Source organism: Protopterus annectens, chromosome 12.part0 (assembly GCF_019279795.1).
Source record: "Protopterus annectens isolate FY-2018-M chromosome 12.part0, PAN1.0, whole genome shotgun sequence".
Lineage (NCBI taxonomy): Eukaryota > Metazoa > Chordata > Ceratodontiformes > Protopteridae > Protopterus > Protopterus annectens.
Window position 1 is genome coordinate 803,318,648 of NC_056746.1, and position 21,264 is coordinate 803,339,911.

Genomic DNA, 21,264 nt, shown 5'->3' on the forward strand with positions numbered 1-21,264 from the left:
TCTTATAATTTCTGTCCTTTTTGCTAGGTTACTTGATGCTGTGTGTACTGATATTAAAGGTGAGGGCCTTACTATTTCAACAGGTGTATGTTTTTACAGATTATCTTACATTACTCAACATCTCTTACTGAAGTAATTATGGAACCCATTTACAGATATCAGCATATTTGGTTATTTCCCACATTAATGTCTGAGAAAAATAGTTGCAAAGGAAGTGGTTAGTGTAAATGAAGCACATCTGTCTTCTACCTAACAGGACAAAGATTGACTTCTTTATTAGCCTGACATCTGCTTATATTTGTTTAAAATATAGGAAATGCTGATTTTTCATATTTTATACATTTACATAAATACGATATATTTTAATAATATATGTATATGAGCATATATCACTGAATGCTGAGCAATGCATTTTACCCTTTTTTATTTTCAAAGTTAATCATTTGTTTTGTTAAGAAGTGTGAACTAATTTATTTCATGTATCTGTTATTTTGTATTAACAAACTACAATATTTGCATGTAGGAAAATATTAACTTTAGAGAGATTTACATGCTGAAGAGTATTCCTGCTCATAGTATGCTTGTATTACACTACAATAACTTTGAGGATATACCAAGACTGGAGAAAAAGCTCACAAACTACACTCTGTGATTTTGACAAGTTTAGTTTTCAGCGAATTCTGCTATTCCCCCAACCAGCATCTAATCTCCAGATATATTCCTTTCCCCACAGCAGGAAAAAGAAAAGAAAAGGAAGAGGGGGCAGGAAAAAGAAAAGAAATGGAATAGGGGGCAGGAAAAAGAAATGGAAGAGGGGGCAGGAAAAAGAAAAGAAAAGGAAGAGGGGGCAGGAAAAAGAAAAGGAAGAGGGGGCAGGAAAAAGAAAAGGAAGAGGTGGCAGGAAAAAGAAAAGGAAGAGGGGGCAGGAAAAAGAAAAGAAATGGAAGAGGGGGCAGGAAAAAGAAAAGGAAGAGGGGGCAGGAAAAAGAAAAGGAAGAGGGGGCAGGAAAAAGAAAAGAAAAGGAAGAGGGGGCAGGAAAAAGAAAAGAAATGGAAGAGGGGGAAGGAAAAAGAAAAGGAAGAGGGGGCAGGAAAAATAAAATAAATGGAAGAGGGGGCAGGAAAAGCACAAATGGTCTCCTAAGCCTCAGCTGTAGAAGAATAAAGGCCTAAATTTGTCTTTCCAGGGCTGACATCTGGTAGGAGAGCTTTCTGTGTAAAAGACTAAATGAATGTGTTGGTTGACTCATACGTTTTTTTACCATCTTTAATAGTGAGATAAGGCACATTGGGTGGGCATTGAGTGCCAAAGAGAATGAGAAGTGTGCTAGTAAAGGCCCAGGACCAGTGAGCTCCCACTGAGAAGAGCCCACTAGCTCCATACGTTTCAATTTTCCAGCCTTAGAAATTTCTGCAGACCGTGTGTGTGTGTGTGTGTGTGTGTCTGTGTGTGTGTGTCTTCTCTGATGTTTTCAGATTTTTTTAATACAAGAGTTTGACAAGTGAAAAAGAAGCAGAGGGAGATATAATTGTCTGTGCTTTACAAAATGTGGCATGTTCATCCTTAATTACAATTGATACAGTTATTTTTGTTGAGCACTTGAGAACACACACTATGAGTTTATCATTGCTGTAAATCTGAAGGACTGACGTTCTCAGGGTATGCTGTTTGTGACAGAAAAAGTATAAAAAGATTATTTATACATAAGTAGACTAAAGAAAGTGTTTTTTTCTTAGAAAGCTAAAGGAATAGGCTTGAAGATATCACTAACATTTCTGAAGCCAAGCAGAATAACCATTTACTTTGGACAGAAAAAAAAATTACTGAGGAGACCACAGGTTGAGCTCTCTGTTGTAGTTAGGTTGCCCACTTATGGCCACAACTCAGTACTGCAACCACATCACCAAAGGAGACAGATCCACTGCTGAAAAGATCTGACCATGGAGTGATCTCCATATGTAAATTATTTTTATATGTATACAGACACACACACACACACACACACACACACACACACATATATATATATATATATATATATATATAAGATGGCAAGGTCATGATCAGGGTTAAAATGTAGACAAAAGGAATAAAGAGGAGGTATGGAAAGCTTTAAAACTTGCTTCCCATTTGGAAAGTCAATGACTAAGTAAGTCACTTTCAAATAGGATTAACAATAAACCTGAGAACTGATTGCTGTATATCACCCCATTATATAATTATTCTGACTTTCATGGTACACACTTTTATGGGAGGGGTGGATTGACTGGTCACTTTCCCAGGGCTGAGCAAGCTCACAAAAGTATACTTTGAAAATTTGATTGTCTGGCTTATTTATTTGGCCACCAAAAAAGATAATCAACATTTTGACAGTCAGCTTTCTGAAATGGAATGCTTAATCTTCTGAGCTGAGTGCGTTTAACCTACCTAAAGTAAGATGGTAGAGACAAATGAGGTAAATGGTAGAGGTCATTGTGAAAACTGGGTTCGAATGAGAAGTAACAACCCCAAGGAGGGAAATGTCCTTGTTGCTTCCATCATCTTGTAGTTGTTGCACATGAACCCTTCTGTCAAAATGGGAAGGGCTAGTGGAGTAAAGCTTTGAGATTATAGAAGAACAGACTTCAGACTTGTAGGAAGCAGAACAATACATAACATGGAAGGATGTCTGGAATGGACAGCACTGCAAGAACAGAAGGGTGGGTGTATCAAGGATGATGTGAAAGATGGGGTGACACCCCAGAATTAAGAAACACAGGGATGGTGACCTGCAAAGTAGCAAGAGAGGGAGAGATGGTGCCCTGCATCAGGGTTAAAGGGATGCACAGGAAGAGAAGACAACCATCCTAAATTATAGGAAAGTCTAGGAAAGTTAGAAGTGAAAAGAGTAGTGCATACAGGAGGAAGAAAAAACAGAAAGCAAGTCTAGGAAAGTTAGAAGTGAAAAGAGTAGTGCATACAGGAGGAAGAAAAACAGAAAGCAAGTCTAGGAAAGTTAGAAGTGAAAAGAGTAGTGCATACAGGAGGAAGAAAAACAGAAAGCAAGTCTAGGAAAGTTAGAAGTGAAAAGAGTAGTGCATACAGGAGGAAGAAAAACAGAAAGCAAGTCTAGGAAAGTTAGAAGTGAAAAGAGTAGTGCATACAGGAGGAAGAAAAACAGAAAGCAAGTCTAGGAAAGTTAGAAGTGAAAAGAGTAGTGCATACAGGAGGAAGAAAAACAGAAATAAGGACTAAAGGTGTCCATGAGGAACTCAGAACAACAGGGTAGCAAAAATCTTCAAGAATAGCAAGCCAGCCCAAGGGAAGAAAAGATGGCTAGTTGGGTTGGATATGGGCACAGTAAGTAAAAGCTGAAGTATATTGTGGAACTCAGGATACCAAGGGTACTGGACGGGGAAGGGGGGACAGAAGTCTCAGAATTTAAAACTTTTACCGTTCTGTACAGTGTAAATTACATTCTGGAATATTAGCTGCATCGTTCCACCTTATTGCGTAGCAGTTTGTCACACAACAACAGAGTGATGGATGTTACATTTAATTATTTATGTTACACCTTGGTCAGTTTCTAGTCCTGTTTAAAATCATGCAGTAATAGGGTCCTGTGCTTAACAATGATGCTCTAATGTAAATTGTGTACTACATGAACTACAAAATTAACTGGCACCTCACCTAAGTGTCATGTTTAATCATAGCCTCACCTCAGGCTTCGTGCCCACTGAGTGGCGCACAGCTACAGTTATCCCACTCCACAAGGGGGGATCCACCTTGGATCCTGGGAACTACCATCCCATCAGTCTGACAAGCCTGATATGCAAGGACATGAAACGCATTATCATGGAACTTATAAATAAAGACATTGGCAACCTTCAAACACTGGACCCCACCCAGTTTGGGTTCGTGAAGGGCCGAGCTTGTCTCCTGAACCTGATTGACTTCTTCAAATCGGTCTCTAGAGTTGTAGATGAGGGTAAGGCGGTCCACACAGCCTATCTGGACCTCACCAAGGCCTTCGACACCATCCCCCACTCTGGAGTCATAGATAAACTTACTAAGCTGGGCATAAATCCCTACGTCACTCGATGGGTTGCCAACTGACTGACAGAACCCAGACTGTAAAAGTAGCTGACTCCAAATCCAGCTCCAGACAAGTGACAAGTGGAGTACCTCAGGGTTCAGTCCTGGGACCGCTCTTGTTTGGCATCTACTTCTCTGAAGTACAGGCCAACACTAAGGGACTCTGGCTAACAAAGTTTGCAGATGACTACAAACTGAGAGCCATTATTGAATCCCCAAATGATGTGGATATTCTACAAAAGGGCCTTACAGAAACAGATGCTTGGTGCCAGAGCCATGGGCTCAAGCTTAATGCCAAGAAATGTATAGTTATCCCCTATGGGAAAAACCATGTACCCATGAATTACCACATAGGTGGCAGTACACTAAACACCAAAAGTGTGATGAGAGACTTGGGGACACAGGTGGACAGTGGTCTCACCTTCGATAAGCACATTGCCACAACAGCCAGGAAATCCTTCTATGTGGCACACCCCATCACTAAGAGCTTTTCACCCAAAAAAAGTAGGTCATTGTCCCACTGTATTCATCCCTCATTAGACCCATTATAGAGTATAACGCCCCATTTGGTATGTACCTCACAAGATATCTTCAACAGCTGGAAAGGCCACAGAAATACCTCACTAAAAGAATCACAGGCCTAAAGCAGATGCCATATGCTGACCATCTAAAAAAGCTCCAGCTATACTCTGTGGCATATGTCAGAGGCGATCTCTGCTTAACATACAAGGCCATGTCAAACCCTGAGCTGTTGGACATGCTCCACTTAAAGAAATCCCAATCCCTCAGAGCCACACGCTCCAGGGTCTAAATCTTGTCATCACAATGAACAAAACATGTTGGAGGGATAGGTTCCTGACCCAGAGACTCACCATACTCTGGAACAGACTGCCCATACATGTCAAGCAGAGCGCCTCCTTGGCCCTCTTCAAAAGGAACCTTGATGATTGGATGGGAGATAGGAAATTCACCCCCAGGGATCATGTCAGTCACCCTGCTAGGCAGGGGTCCAGGGAAGTAAATGTTGTGGGAAGAAATATCCAGGGAATTGATGTCCTTCAAGGATGCATCTGCAGTCATAACAAATGGGTTGTCCTGTCGTCAGGCAGCCCTTCGGTCGGCCGGATTCCAAAGTCTGGGTCTGGCCTCGGCTGGTGTCGCACTTCACCCGACGTCATCTCTGCTGGTCTTCGGGTATAAAGGCATCAGCCGACGCCATTTTCCTCAGTCTTTCTTGCCGCGTGGCGCCCGAAGCAGAAGCTGTTCGCAAGTGCCGGTCGGTCAGATCCAGAGATTACTACTACCGAATACTACTTCGAAGACTTCTAAAAGCTAAGTACCCGTTGGGGACTCTTTCTTGCCTCAGCCGATGTCAAAAAGTAAATTACTGTTTAACGTGTGGGAAACAAATACATCATACAGACTACCACCCTTACTGCTTACCGTGTTTAGGCCCAGACCACGGCGTAGCAGCCTGTTTAGCCTGTGCTTCCTTCAACTGACGAGCGCTTAGGCGTCGGTCGGAGTTTGCTGAACAGTTTTCGGCTCAGATTTTGCGTACATTATGCCGTCGGACCCTCCGACTACACAAATTGTTAAAAAACGCAAAGAAAAGACCGACACTCGCGGTCCACGGTTTCGGCGAAACCACGGTTAAGCAAACCGCGAGTGTCTCGGTTTCGGCGAAACCGAGCAAGCGGTCAATCTTCAGCCGAATCCATGACTACTACCGAGGCTCCTGCTACCCTAGTTGAATCGGCCTCTGAAGTTTTGCCTACTAATGTGGTTTCTAGTGAATTATCAGACACCATCCCTTTGGATGTCTCTACCCCAGCACGTGGTGCTGCTAGGCCTCCTGCAGCCATGTCTATTAAGGCCTTTGCCAGGGCCAAAGCAGCCAAAACTGCTAAATCTGTGCCTGTTAAGCCCCCCTCACACAGGCCCAGTTCCAGTTCTCAAATGCTTACTCTGGCAGAGGATCTCATCCCTTTAATAAGGGGATCCCAATCTCACCCAGACAGGGCCTCTCAGCCTCCAGAAAAGAGACCTAGAGCAGAGCCCCCAGAGCCAGTGTCCTCTGATGATTCTTCGGATGACTCAGACATTACAGACCATCCAGAGGCTCCTTTTTCTACTTATGAAGATTCCGATGCTGAAGAATCTATTCCATCTGCCTCTCCACCGGAGGAATTTTCCTTTGGGGAAACCTTACATGCCATGAGAGAACAATTCCAATGGCAGGGACAAGATTTCTCAGATTCAAGAAAAAGGCTTAGGACCTTTCTACACTTACCACAACATAGGCCCTTAGCTATACCTCCAGTTCTGCCTGTTGTGGATGATGCATTTAATGATGTTTGCACTGCTCCCGATACTTTACCTCCAGCCCCTGCCAAACCAGATAGGTTTTACAGGGTACCAGACACTCATCACCACCTATACAAGGCCCCACTTGCAGATCCTGAGACTATCTCCCAGGGCCCTAAAGCAGTAGCTTCGACCACAGCAAAGAACCCTCTCCCTTCTGAAAGGGAATCCAGGTCCTTAGAGAGATGGGGGAAAAAAGTTTACACCTCTGCTACTCTCTCAGCTAGAGCTTTGAACTGCCAGTTTCATATGATCCAATACCAAGAGTTTATGCTTGATCAGTTAACTAAGAAACTGTCCTCTGATGACTCCTTAGATAAGAAATATGTTTTAGAAATGGTGAATAACATACAGCAGGTTAGTAACCATTCTTTAAAATGTGGCTATGATGCACTGGAGGCTTCATTTAGATCAGCCATGACTGGCACAGTGATAAGAAGGCATGCATGGTTGAAGGAACAGGTCTTGCCGGATCATGTTAAAGCAAAGCTGTTAGATGCTCCTATGGATAAGGCCAGTCTATTTGGTACCCCTGCTCAGCAAGTAATGAAGAAAATGGAAGAGAAGGCAAAATCTGTACAAACAGTTAAGGATTTCTTACAGGTTCAGCCCCAAGGTTTAGCAGGAACTGGCCTTCCAAAATTGGTCCTTTCCAGACTCCTCAAAATCTCAGAGAGGCAGGAATAGACGTTCCAGAGGCAGAAATCAATCCAGAGGAGGTGCCTACAGAGGACGCCAGTGGCAAGGCAATAACCAGCGAGGCACAGACACAACCACTGCCACTACAACAGGACAATCACAGTGACTTGGCTCTGACACCGCCTACCAGGGAACAAATAGCAGCACCTTTAGGCGGAAAGTTAGCCTTATTTACAAAAAACTGGCACTATATCACAAAAGACAAGTTGATTTTGCAAACCATAGACCAAGGCTACAGGTTTCACTTCCACACCTTACCAGTAAAAAGAGGAATGCCAAACCTACCTCCAAATCAAAAAACAGAAGCTCTAAAGCAGATAGCTCAATTAACAAAGATGAGAGCTGTGGAAAGAGTACCACTAACAGAACAGGGCAAAGGATTCTACTCCAGACTCTTCCTAGTACCAAGAAAAGAGAAAAGTTGGAGACCTATTCTCGACCTGTCCGTTTTAAACACATTCATCATTGTCCCAAAATTCAAAATGCTGACCCTACAGCAACTTCTTCCCATGCTGGGCAAGGAGTGTTGGCTGGTAACTCTAGATCTCAAGGAGGCATACCTGCACGTCCCCATACGACCAAATTGCAAAAGATACCTCAGATTTCTTGCAGGATCAGAGCATTATCAATTCTCAGCATTGCCCTTTGGCTTATCTACTGCGCCCAGAGTATTCACAAAATGCCTGGCATCAGTAATCGCTCATTGCAGGCTACTGGGAATCCAAATTTATCCATACCTGGACGACTCCCTGATACAAGCGGACAACAAAAGCAAGCTGACAAAAGACTTACAAAGAGTCATTTGCTTACTACAAGCTCTGGGATACACAGTCAATTTAAAAAAGTCAAGACTGATACCATCCCAAACAAGAACATTCTTGGGTGCGGAATTGGACACAGTAAAACAGATGGCATTCCTAACTGCAGAAAAACAAGAACAACTCCCTTTTTACTTCTTGGCATTAACAAAGCAGAACAAACTAACAGCAAGAAAAGTACTGTAGGCCTTGGGCTTCATGGCATCTTGCATAATCCTGGTCCCCCATGCCAGACTGCATATGAGAAAACTACAGTGGTACCTAAAGAATTTATGGTCTCAACACAGGCACAGCTTAGAAACCGAAATCTCACTAATCCCATGCCTGAAACAGGAGTTCCTATGGTGGGCTCAAGCATGCCAGTCAAACCCAGGCTTGCCCTTCCACAACTTTCAAGCAAGCCAAACCATCACAACAGACGCCTCAGACCTAGGCTGGGGGGCACACCTGTTGGACAAATGCATACAAGGGTTATGGACTCCAGACCAGCTGCACCTGCACATAAATCAAAAAGAAATGCTGGCAGTAAAACTGGCAATCCAGAATTTCAGACCTTTCCTCAAAGAAGGCCATTTAATGATAAGGACAGACAACACCACAGTCATGTGGTACATCAACAAACAGGGAGGCACTCATTCATACCCCCTATGCAGAATGACTCTGGACCTTTGGAATATGGCTCTGAGCTACAACATCCAGTTACAGGCAATGTTTGTACCGGGAAAAGAAAACACCCTAGCAGACATGTTAAGCAGAACTACCTCGGATACTCGCGAATGGATGCTACACCCGGACATCTTCAAGGCCATCACAAAAAAATGGGGAATGCCACAAATAGACCTATTCGCATCCCCACTCAATCACCAGCTCAAGAAATTCTGCACAAGGACATACCACCCACTTGCATGGAAGGTGGACTCTCTATCCTTCAGTTGGAAAGGCCTGACAGCATATGCATTTCCACCTCTTCCTTTGATGCACAAGGTACTACTGAAAATCAAAGAGGAACGTCCAAGGATATTTCTGATAGCTCCGAATTGGCCAAGACAACACTGGTATCCATTGCTGAGGAGCATGTCTCGGGGGAGAATGTGGACACTACCCCTGATGCCTTTGATGTTAACTCAGAACAAATACAACATCATGCATCCAAACCTAAAAACTCTGCAACTGACTGCCTGGAACAGCAACTAACCCAGATTTATCCCAAAGGGTTAAAGACATTATCCTGGAAGCCCGCAGACCTTCAACAAGAAGGAACTATGCAGGAAAATGGAAAAGGTTTGTCATTTGGAGTACTGAAAGAGGAAAAGATGTGTCGAAGATAGATATTGCTAACATCCTGGAGTACTTGGCAGAGCTTCTCCATACAGGCCTGTCCTATTCCTCCATCAAGATACATGCATCAGCTATTTCTGCAGAATACAGCTTGATCCCCTGTCTTCTCACATCCTCTACTCAGACAGTTCCTCAGAGGAATCAAGAATGTAAAACCTCCTAGGAAACCACCATTACCAGCATGGGACTTGAACTTTGTGCTAGAAAAATTGACACTCCCTCCATTTGAACCAGCAGCAACAGCAGATCTTCAACACCTATCATGGAAAACTGCTTTCCTACTGGCAATTACTTCGGCAAGGAGGGTTTCAGAGCTACAGGCCTTAATGGCAGTACAACCCTTCCTAATCTTCCATCAAGATAGAGGGTCCATGAGAACTAATCCTACATTTATGCCTAAGGTGGTATCCAGAGTGTCTCTAAACCAGGCAATCCACCTACCTACCTTCTTTCCCAATCCACAGAACAGGGGGGGAAAGACTGCTGCATACCTTGGATGTACATAGACAGTTACGCTACTACCTGGACAGAACCAAAGGTAACAGAAAAACTGACCAGCTTTTAGTAGCCTATGCAACAGGACGGGAAGGAAAAGCAATTTCCAAACAGACAATCTCCAAATGGATAGGAAATTGCATAAGATTCTGTTACTCCTACCATGGAAAACCAATTCCACAGAACATAAGACCTCACTCTACAAGGGCTACAGCCACTACCACAGCTTTCTTACGAGGAGTGGCAACTAAGGACATTATTGAGGCGGCTACTTGGACCTCCCTGCATACATTTGCCAAGCATTATAACTTACCTCTATACTCTAGATCCCGAGCAGGGTTTGCCACTGCTGTATTGCAAGGGATCCTAACTACACCATAATTCCTCTTCCTCCTCCCCTAGTTTGGCTATGGTATTCTACCCATTTGTTATGACTGCAGATGCATCCTTGAAGGACATAGTACAGTTTTGTACCTACCATAAATGTAGATGTCCGAACAGGATAGCATCTGAAGTCAGGATTACCCACCCTCCTTTCCCTCTGTGGTATTCCTAGGGTATTTACCCTCCTAATAGCTAGCTAGGGGGGTCTCTTATGGTGTATTTGTTTGTATATATGTACATACATGCTTATTGTTTATGTTTGCCTTCTACTTTTTTGGAAACATTGGCATTTACCCAAAATTTAGCTTTCCAAAAAGGGCAACTGGCATCTGGGGCAAGAAACACTGAGGAAAATGGCATCGGCTGATGCCTTTATACCCAAAGACCAGCAGAGATGACGTCGGGTGAAGTGCGACACCAGCCGAGGCCAGACCCAGACTTTGGAATCCGGCCGACCGAAGGGCTGCCTGACGACAGGACAACCCATTTGTTATGACTGCAGATGCTATCCTGTTCGGACATCTACATTTATGGTAGGTACAAAACTGTACTTTATGGCTAGGCTTGTATAGGCCCTAGGGCCGATAGCCTAGTGCCAACCTATGAACACAAAATATTAAATTGAGACATACCACTTCTTTATAACGCTATCCTAGGTTCCTTTCTATAAATTTTATTTTCCATGCTACTGCTTGTAAAGTTGGTGGCACCCAGCTTAAGAACAAGGCAGGAATTAAGTGGGGTGCCACCCTTCTCCCCAGAGTATTACAGAAAATAGAGTTTGCAATTACTGGTGAAGGAAGATAGGTTTGCTTCTGGAAGCATCCACATATATCACAATAACGGTCAGCAATGCACGTAATATGTTTTTAACATACTAGCAGGGGAGGGGGATCACTCAAAAGCACAGCATCATTAGTGGATAGGTAGCTGTAATCCCATAGGTTACCACAATGGAACCAGCTGATACTCCAGTGGGATAACCTATGTGTTTACAACCACCTACACTCCAATGGGCATCTGCTTGAATTACATGCTTTAAGAAGGGGTCTAATTTGTTTATGCACTTTAACAATAAATTACCTGCATACATAGTCTTTCCCCATTGTGTACTGATATTTTTGAAATGGTACTGGTTTGGACTGGAGATTTACAGCATGCCAGTTCTGCTGTGCTGCAAACCAACAATTATGAATGTCACCCTCTTACTAGAAGGCAACGAGCATATGATTAACAAAAGAAGTTTAACAAAACATCCCTACACTTTTGATATGTGCCACAGGATCTTTGCAACCCAACTAAATTAAAAGACCCTTTAACAGCTGGAGTCTGACTTTAACATCTTTCCTGAAGAACAACACCTCATTTGTGCAATGCTGCTGTAAGAATGCACTGCCATGCCAGTACTGGTTCATAGATGCAAGCATCTCGTGTGGGGCTACATCCCACAGTCTTCTGACTTCCTCAGCATCATAGGTGAGTGTTCAGACTGATGAGCTAATGTCACTGCTGTAACTGCATTTGTAACTGCATCCTTATTAGAGTCATGCTGTGTGTGTGCAGTGAGGCGATCCTGTAATGTTACTCAGGTCTCATGCCTGTTAGTAGAAGACCAGCATGTGAAAGGGAGCTACATATTATCTCAGTATGACAATGAGGAACCATCCAGCTGCAAACGTCTGATGCTATCTTAAAAAGGATAGGATGCAACAGTGCACATTTCTCTATCAATCATTCCTCCCTATTCTCCATTCCTTGTTCACAAAGTCACATCTGTTTAGGCTGTCAAAGCAAATTCATTTCCCTCAGCACACCCTTCTGTAGGAATAATGCAACCATGGTTCTGGGAACATTAAAGCAGAGGTAGAGTAGGGTCAGGGATAAGGCACAGCTTGAATAAAGAAATAATGTCTCATTGTTTCCCTCAAGACATCACTGTAACAGCAACTGATGCATCATGCAGGCAAAATGTAAAGATTTTATTTTTACTTTTAAGTGTGAGACAAAAACTTGAAGTATATTACAAGTGAAAATGTTCATCATTGCTATATTCATGTAATGAAAAAAACTTTTTTTCCCATTTTTTTACAGTTGCAAGAAGCATTCTGAAGTTGCCACTTACTTTGGAAGCAAAGAAAAACGAAAAGAAGATATTCAAGTTGCCGTCTTTTAAGCAATCAAGCAAAACAGATTAAAATGGCAGTGCCTTTATGCTCATGTATTTCTAATTTACACAAAATAACTTTTTTTACCATGTGTGAAAGTATTTTTGGTACTTTTCCGTTAAACCCCTACCACGCATTTTAGGAGCTGTATTGATGGCTTTTGGCTTATTTCTTCCAGGATACTACGTTTTGTTTCCCAAACTGTTTACTGTTATTTTCTCTAAAGTGTTGTCCACCTTGCCGTAAATCTCTGTTGGTGATGCCTCCTGCTTGCCGTTATTAAGAGAGGCTGCCATCCAGTCCCCATGGATATGATGGTTATGATCACAGCTGTTTTTGGTGTAAACTGTAGTTCATCTGCAAATCAGACAGATGACATGGCTTTCAAGTCATTTATTAAATAGTACTTAACCTTTGCAATGACAGCCTACCCTTGTTTGCAGGTGCCAGGTCAACATTTCCTGCCATATTTCTTTTCCCGAGCTACAGCCCCACTGCATCGTCCCAATGACCAGTAACCCAGGTCAGATTCAACAGCTAATCACCTCAGCTGACACGTGTTCTGCATATGACCACTCAAGACTGATTGTGGCTGGACTTTGGAGTCATCATTAATATGTCTCCGGACCCTTCTCCCACTTCCTAGTCAGACACCCCACTGCAGATGTGTGGCCGCTATCACTGAAAAGGCAAACGTAGGTACGACCCAAGAAGGCAGGCAACACAGAGAAAAAGGGAGTATTCATCAATTGTGTGCGACGGAGTAGGAAGCTGATCAAGAAATACGCCGGAATCAGGCAATACAGCTCCTAAAATGCATGGTAGGGGGTTAACAGAAAAGTACCATATTTTCTTACAAAATGCTTTTGCAATGTTTAGATGTTTCCCAAACTGAGAATAAAAATGAAAACAATTATAATTGGTTTTATAAGATATGAACAAATGAGTTAAGCTAGTAACCTACTTGTGAAAGGTGATGCTCTTGTGTAACTGCATGTAAGCTGAAGCAGTGTCCTCTACGTTGATAGCAGAAAAGTGTAAGCCACAATTCTGCAGAAATTGAAACAGGGGCATTTATAGCTGAAATTACTGTATTCACATCTCATGTGACATGAAGTCCACTTCATTCTTCCCTCCTCCGAGGCAATTCACTATTTGTCAATATTTGCTAAAGCTATTCATGAGTTTCAAAGTACTCTTCTTCTGTTGATTCTGACATATGTAGTCCACCACCACTCATTTCATAGTCCTAGGAAATGTCTGGAGTACTTTCAGAATGTCTGTGGTCAACTGTTGATCACATTTTTAAGCAGTCATATTACTGGTACTGAGTATCACAGTCTGCACTTCTGATATCATTCAGGTATTTAATAGCATGGTTTGTCTTGCAGAAGGTACAGTATAGTTTTCTACATTGTCTGTTCACAGCAGTGCTGCTACATCATTAGTAAGTTTTGTGGGTCTTATCTTCTTCACTTCCATTTAAATAATGCACTTTTACTTTGAAAAAGCACATCCATTCACAATCCAAGAATGCAAAAGGGTATTTTCTGAACCCAACATTCCAAATAGAATTCAAAACTTGTTTTCACCTTCCATTTTCTCTGTGCCGTTGCATGAAACCTCCCTATTCAGGGTTTTGCCTACTGCACTGTCTGCTTAGCTGTTTCTGAGACTTCGGAACTCAGAAGAAAAAGCTGTCACTGTCTCCCTAATATCTCAAGCATTTTGTTAGGAAAGTAGCTTTTCACATTCAGGCTGTGAATGGCCGTGCAAGTCCTCTTTTGACTGTAATTCTAGAATTCTCCTGTTTGTGTCAGGTGCTACCATAGAACTCAGTAGTGACTATGTGTTATCCTGAGATTTGCTTGTTATTTTGCCTCCTTGTGCGTTTTAACAACCAGATGGATTTCATGTAAGTGAAGTCTGTGAGTTAATGCGTTGCTTAATTTGGCCAGTTTCTTGCCAAACAGCACTCTGCCATAAGATTCTTATTTCCTGTCATCAGTGTTTACTTCTTGACACAGAGGCTAGATAGTATGTTCAGTGTCTTTAGTTTTACTAGATCATCAGTCATATAGTCCCAATTTTATACTTCATGACAAGGCTTGCACATGGCATGCTGTCAGAACACAAACCCCAATTCCCCATAGTGCCTTACTATATGTTATGAAAACTGACAAAAATCTACCACTGTCTTTGACATCTAAGCTTCCACTTTGTAAATACACACACATATCTCTGAATTGTTTTTCCCCAAATGATGGTGCTCCAAATGTTTGTCACCAACCAGTTTTTAATACACACAGGCAGGATTCAGAAACAGCCCAGCTGTGAGAAGTAAGACTGCATCACACAAAGGGTCCCTTTAATGTGATGGTGAAAACTAGCAATTCAGAAACACTTTAGCTGCAATGAGAAAAGACCTCTTAATTGTCTAATTTGCATTTCCCTGAATCACTCAGTGATTACCACTAATACTAGCAATCAGTTTCCTGTAGTAAACACATCTGGTGGCCCATGCATCACATTGGCAAAGGCATCTCCCTCATTCACTCACCCACAGACATACACACATTCCAACAGACGCACACACACATATCCCCTTATCTGTCAACTGCCCTTTGTGGAACAGAATGGCCACAATTGTGCCTGTTATAGTCTCTGTGCCCCTGTCACAAAGTCACTCAGAGAATCACAGCTTCTATTCTTCATTTGCAGCTTCTTGCTGCAAAATCTGTTTTTCTACTAACTTTTTCAGTGGGGTATATTCATTTTTAAAAAGTGTCCATGATGTCGTGTTTTACCCCATATTACAGAAAGTGCTCATTAGTTCTAGGGAGATTGAGAGACATGGAAGCCTCTCCCCACCCTCAGATACACACACACACACACACACACACACACACACACACACACACACACACACACACACACACACACACACACACACACACCACACACACATCAATCATACCTCCCCACCTTATCACAGACATACTCACCCTCCCACATACACACACACACACACACACACACACACACACACACACACATCAATCATACCTCCCCACCTTATCACAGACATACTCACCCTCCCACATACACACATACACTCATAAATGCACACACCTACAATACCCATTCCCTAATTATTGATTATCCAGGCAGACAAGCCTTACTTGTATTTTCTTTTCTATTAAATAAATAGTTACTGATTTAATTGCTCACCGAGTTCCAGAATTCTGCTCACGATCATTATTGAGAGCGGAGTCCCATAAAGACCGTTGATTTTTAAAAAAATTTTTTTTGTCACTGATCCCTTACACATCTTAGTTCTATGGATTTAACATCCATGAACCTTTTTACCTCCTTGACTAATGTTTTTTTTCTTCTTTAGATTTCAGTTTTCTTGTTGCAGAGTTTTTGGCTACTATTAAAATCAAAAACAAAAATGCTTTCATCTCTTTAATACTTTATTTGGATTTAGTTGGTGTGAAATGTTTATAAATTAATGCTAAATTACTTTCCAAATGTAGAATTAAGCATTATTACTCAGTTGTTGCTTAGACTGAGTCAATTCTGAACATTCACAAAAACATGGTTCCAAGTGACCCCCACCCAAGCCAACAGTAACCCTTTATACCTAAGGAGGCTTATTTCAAGTCTCACTGGCATATAAAACTATTTGCATAAACACTTCTATGCAAAAATTCTACATTTTCCTGATTTAGTTGCATTTCTACAGGTAAGATAAATCTTTTTTTTTCCTCCTCGGGTATATCCCTTTATAATCCCTTTATAATTTCCCACTCTAAGATGTTTTTAATTTTATACTATGATCTGCTTTCAGATCTAGTATTTACCACAATATTTGTTCTGGTCTCAGTTGTAAAGTCTATTATTTGTGGTTCAATGTGACTTTTTTCCCATTTTGTTTAATTCTTTCATCATTTCTAAAATAAGACCTGTATATATTAATTGATCCAAATCCTGGATCCCAGTTACCTGCTCTGCTTCTTCCACTTAATGATTTCATCTGTTTTCAACATCTGCTTCTAGTGCCATGGCTGTTCATTTATTGTTTTTTTTTCATATCCTCATCAGACTGTCCTCAACTCTTCTTATTTTTTAAAGCAGCACATCACCTAGGAATAATTATGTTTTCACAGTCTAACATGTTTTACATCAGATATCTGTTTTTTATACATATGATAACACATAATGTTCTCCATGCTTTTGTCATAAATCTGCCCAAACACCTGTATAGCGAGCTATGTTAGCCCCAGCAGGTGTTATATTTAGCTTAAAATACAGACGATAAATGGCTCAAGGTACAGGATGGTGCGGAAAAAGGAGGATAATAGAAAACGAACTGCACCCAACCTTACACACCAAAAATGTTTATTGCATTAAACAACGTAAGTGCTTTCACGACTGAAAATGTCGCTTCATCAGACAGCTTATGCCAAAACAAATACATTTAAGTAAGAACTGAAAAAAGTCAGCTGACACTTATAATTCAAATCATCTGCAGCTCATTAAAAATCAGAGACTGTTAAAACCAAATATATTCAAAGTAAAAGTATCCTAAAACAGCATCTGTAAATGAGCCTGTTTATGTGCACAATGATTAAGACATCTATTAAAAATATAAAAAAATACATCTGCTTAAATATATTGTATATGCAAAAACAAATACTACTTATAATAAGTCTTCATTAATGCTTTAAGCAACGTGATTTCAAGAATAGTTTGAGACCCACAACTCCATTTAAACCTGGAGGTCTCTCAGCATTTAATAAAAGGATCCATTCTTGTTCTATGCTCTCAGTATGGTTTTCAATATCACCCCCTCGAGTGTTGGGGTGTATCACTTGGATTACAAAAAACTTAAAGGTGTGTGTATGATCTGTAAGTCTTACATGGTTAGCTAAGGCATTGCATTCTTTCTGTTTATTATTATCTCTAATGTGCTCCAGAATCCTGTCCTTAAACATTCTATTGGTTTTACCCACATAGAATGCATGGCAGGTCTGGCAGAAGGAAAAATAAACCACGTTTTTCCCAAAAGATCAGGGATACTGACCTTGAGGAAGGAGAGGGGTCCCCTAAATCCCCCCTGAGATAACACCTCTTTTGGCAATCTTTTGGAACTGCTTCACCAGTGCATAGGCTGGACTGCTGAATCCCTGTCTTTGGAAGGGTCAGTATTTTTGGAGGCCTTTGGATGGACCCACCCCGGAGTATTGACCCTGCATGGTTTAGCCATTTCCTTGCTCTTACCAAAAACTTCCAGCTTCCCTTGTTCTCAAGCTCTTAGGGCACATGGTAGCCACCATCTGCTTGGTTCTCCTAACAAATTACCACACGAGGGCTCTGCAATGGACACTGGCGGGTGCAGATGCATCCAGTGGAGTTCCTCATTGTGTTGACAAATGTCTGTCGAGATCAGATTAGGTAGTTGAAATCTCCCTTTGTCAGCCAGAAGACTGTTTGTGCCCACCTGAGGCACGGTCACAACAAATGCCTCTCTTGTTGGGTGGGGGGGGTGGGGCATTTCAAAGGAAGACTGTCTAGGGGACCTAGTTCACTACAGAGGCCAATCTTCACATCAGTATCTTGAAGATGAGTGGTCTTCCTTGCACTGCTGGCCTTTCAGGACATTCTTCCCAAGGGTGTGATCTTAGTTCAGATAGACAAACTGTCTGTCATTTGGAATCTGAACAAATGGGGGAACCTGTTCCAGTCTTCTTTGTTGGTAGACCATAAGAGTCTGGGAATGGGTTATTTCATCTCAACAGTTTTTGGTTGCAATGCCCATCCCTGGAAAATCGTACACATTGGCAGACAGTTTGAGCAGGAACATTCTTTTTCTGCTTTAGTGTTCCTTGAATCTGAGAGTTGGCCACTCAGATTTTTTTTGTCTCCTTTTTAAAGGCCCGAGTTAGGAATGCCAGTGTATAAGGTTTCTAAGTGTCTGTCTGATTGTATTTCTTTTGGGTATATTTTGAAAGGAAAGCCCTAGCATAATAAACTGAAAGGTCACTGTACTAGTGCTTTGGCTACTTCTGCATTTTTCTCCAGAGCTGCTTTGGCTGATGTTTGTGCAGCTTTTACTTGGTTTGGTCCTTACACATTTGTGTCTCACTACAAGTTGAACATCCAGTAGAGGTGCATTACTTCTTTTGATTCTACTGAATTGTGCAATATCCTTTCATAACACCTCTGTAGGGTTTTACATGGCTGGGGACTGTGTTCCACAGGTTGAATCCAGAAGGAAAAGACAACACGGAATATGAAGTTTAAGTACTTACCATAACAATATATCCGTGTTGTCTGTTTCTGTCTGGTTCAAGCTTCCCTACATCCTGCTGTTGTGGTAAGTTTCTCGATCATGGGGTGACCGAATCAGGAAGGTTTATTTTCCTCCTTTGTTGGCGTCCTTGGGATTTTCGTGTTTCAGATTTAGTGATGTCAGCTTGGGTAGAGAGGGGCAAACTCCCTCTGAGGTAATCTTATTTGAGGAGGGGATTATAGGTAGAGGAGGTTGAGCTAGGCAGCTGAAGTCTTTGGAATATGGCTGGTCTCATATCCTAGTCAAATCTTATAACCCGCAGTTTGAACCAGATGGAAGGGGACAGCGTGAATCTATTGTTATGATAAGTACATAACTTTTGTTTTTACTTTGTACCTTACAATGCCCACACTAACTGAGAATAAACCAGATAAATACAACATACTGTCTTGTCATGCCTTATTGCACGTTGGCATTGTTAAATGTCCTTTTCGGAAAGGTCAGTATCCCTACTTTTTGAGGTCAGTATCCCTGTATGCCACAAGACCCAGGGTTGAAGTTTTAAAATATTTGAAAATGGTATTGATATTTTGCAACTTACAAGCAAAAGAAAGGAGTTTTATTTGGTTCTAAAAAGTCTACAAATTGTTTATAAATCTGCATATGTACACTTACAGTTTACATGTTAAAATGTTTAATATTATCTTGTATTACTTCCCTAGTACCCTGTTGAATATCTTTTTGTTGCGTTTGTTTTCATTCTGTCCATCCCTGGTGTCTCAGAATGCATCCTACCACACATGTACATGCAGGACTACCAATTCTATTTTCCACATGTAGTATCTATACACTGCCAGTCTACATCATTCATGTCTTTATGTATCACTCACTCGTTTACTTGTTTGCTGTCTGTCTAATGTGTTACATTGCAGTCGTATAGTTTACTAAAAGCTGACTTCATATACTTTGTCATGCTACTAAACCATCTGATTCCAAGTTAAAAATAACTGACTACACAACATTTAAGCAATTTACTAATTATTTTAGGCAAGGGTTTACCAGAATTCAACAGTATGGCTCAGTGGAAGTGACAGGAGCAGGTCATCCTTTTGTGAAATGTAGACAAAAGCCCATAATAAATTGGTCAGTTGATTAAGAAAAAATATAACTCTGTACCCTGTATTTCTTATTCTAGATATATTTTTTTTGGCCACAGGCGTATCAGGTGCTGGTTACTCATTAAGCATAGTATAACAAGTGACATTCAAAACAATGATGGCATGTCATACAGGGAATGGGGGATATCCACAGATCATGCAGATAGACATATGGACTAAAGTAGGGTAATTTACCTTTTTATCTAATTATGTCAATGAAAATGAGACTGTACTTGGTAGTATTTTCCTGTGAAAATGTTTAATACATTTGAAATGCATTTTTACTGTGTGTTGGTCTCATTTTCAGTGCCTCTGTGACTAAATTAGGGAGCCTTGTCTATGGTGCTGTACTGTAAGCAATATCACTGCTATATATAATGGGCATTGCATTGTCCAAGCTTTCTGTTGACAGGAAGAAGGTCACAAGATTATTTTATATGTATATAAGTGTGTACTAAATAACTATCACTGCTGGAAATTATGACATCTAAAATGTGAAATGGAAAATGTTTAATAAAATATTATTTGATAATAAAGAATCAATGACTTTGCAATTCTGTTTTAAGTGATGCTCATAAGCATGCCATAAGCAAATAATCATTTGTTTCTTAGTCATCAGTGTGTAATATCATGCAACCTAAATTTCTGATTAGTGTTTATGGACCGGTTATGTGTGCGTCACTACACGTGGCAAGAATAGTTTCATATGTTCATAGGTTAGCACAGTGGTCTGGCAATTACTGCAAATGATTGGCTAGTGATAGTCCAGAGATTTAAGGCTCTGGGCTGTTAATAAACATGGGTACAGGGTTCCCAACCTGTCCCTGAAAAAGGTCACTTTGTCCAGTGGGCTTACCTAGGTAACAAACAGGTAAAATAAATAAAATTAAAAGAGTGGTTTGAAGGACCATATGGAGTCCAGCCATGCACCCTAGAGAGTATAGCCAGTAGATTTACCTTCCTTCGTTATAAGGGCTTTGCCACTAATTCCATGAGCAAATTTATGTGAACCCTTCCAATCATCAGAATTTAACTTGAAAGAGGTAGAAGTGTTCCACTGTTTAACATGCATGGAAAGTCTGCTCCAGGAGTAGGGAATCCTTTGAGTAATGAACCTATCCCCCTGTTTATGTTACAGTGTAAGCTAAGAACTTTGGGCCTAGTGGTCTTAACATTCATTCATTCATTCATTATTATTTGTTCACTGGGAGAGAGGGCTAGTTCAAAATGTATCATTTTCAGGTTCAGTTAGGAAGAGTACAAATAAAATAACAGCAAGGAAGATGATTAATAATGAAATAACCAGCAATAGTAACAAAGTAAGCACAGATAATTACAATGAAATCAACAGCATATTATAATAGGAGTACAGGTATACTCTGGTAGGATTACAGTTGCACATTAGTGAGGTTCTCTGAATGCTGTGTATTATGTACAATATGCATAACTAGAAAAAGGGGTAAGGAGA

At 41.1% G+C, this 21,264-nt stretch overlaps 1 protein-coding gene across 1 annotated transcript in view; it reads left to right on the forward strand.

Moving 5' to 3' along the window:
• LOC122816215 (solute carrier family 22 member 5-like) overlaps positions 1 to 20,339 on the forward strand; it is a 517,081-nt gene extending 496,742 nt beyond the window's left edge. Inside the window, exon 9 of the mRNA XM_044088962.1 lies at positions 12,268 to 20,339. Within this exon, the coding sequence (XP_043944897.1) occupies positions 12,268 to 12,349 (82 nt within the window). The 3' untranslated portion in view covers positions 12,350 to 20,339. The remainder of the gene's footprint in view (positions 1 to 12,267) is intronic.
• Positions 20,340 to 21,264: the final 925 nt, after the last annotated feature.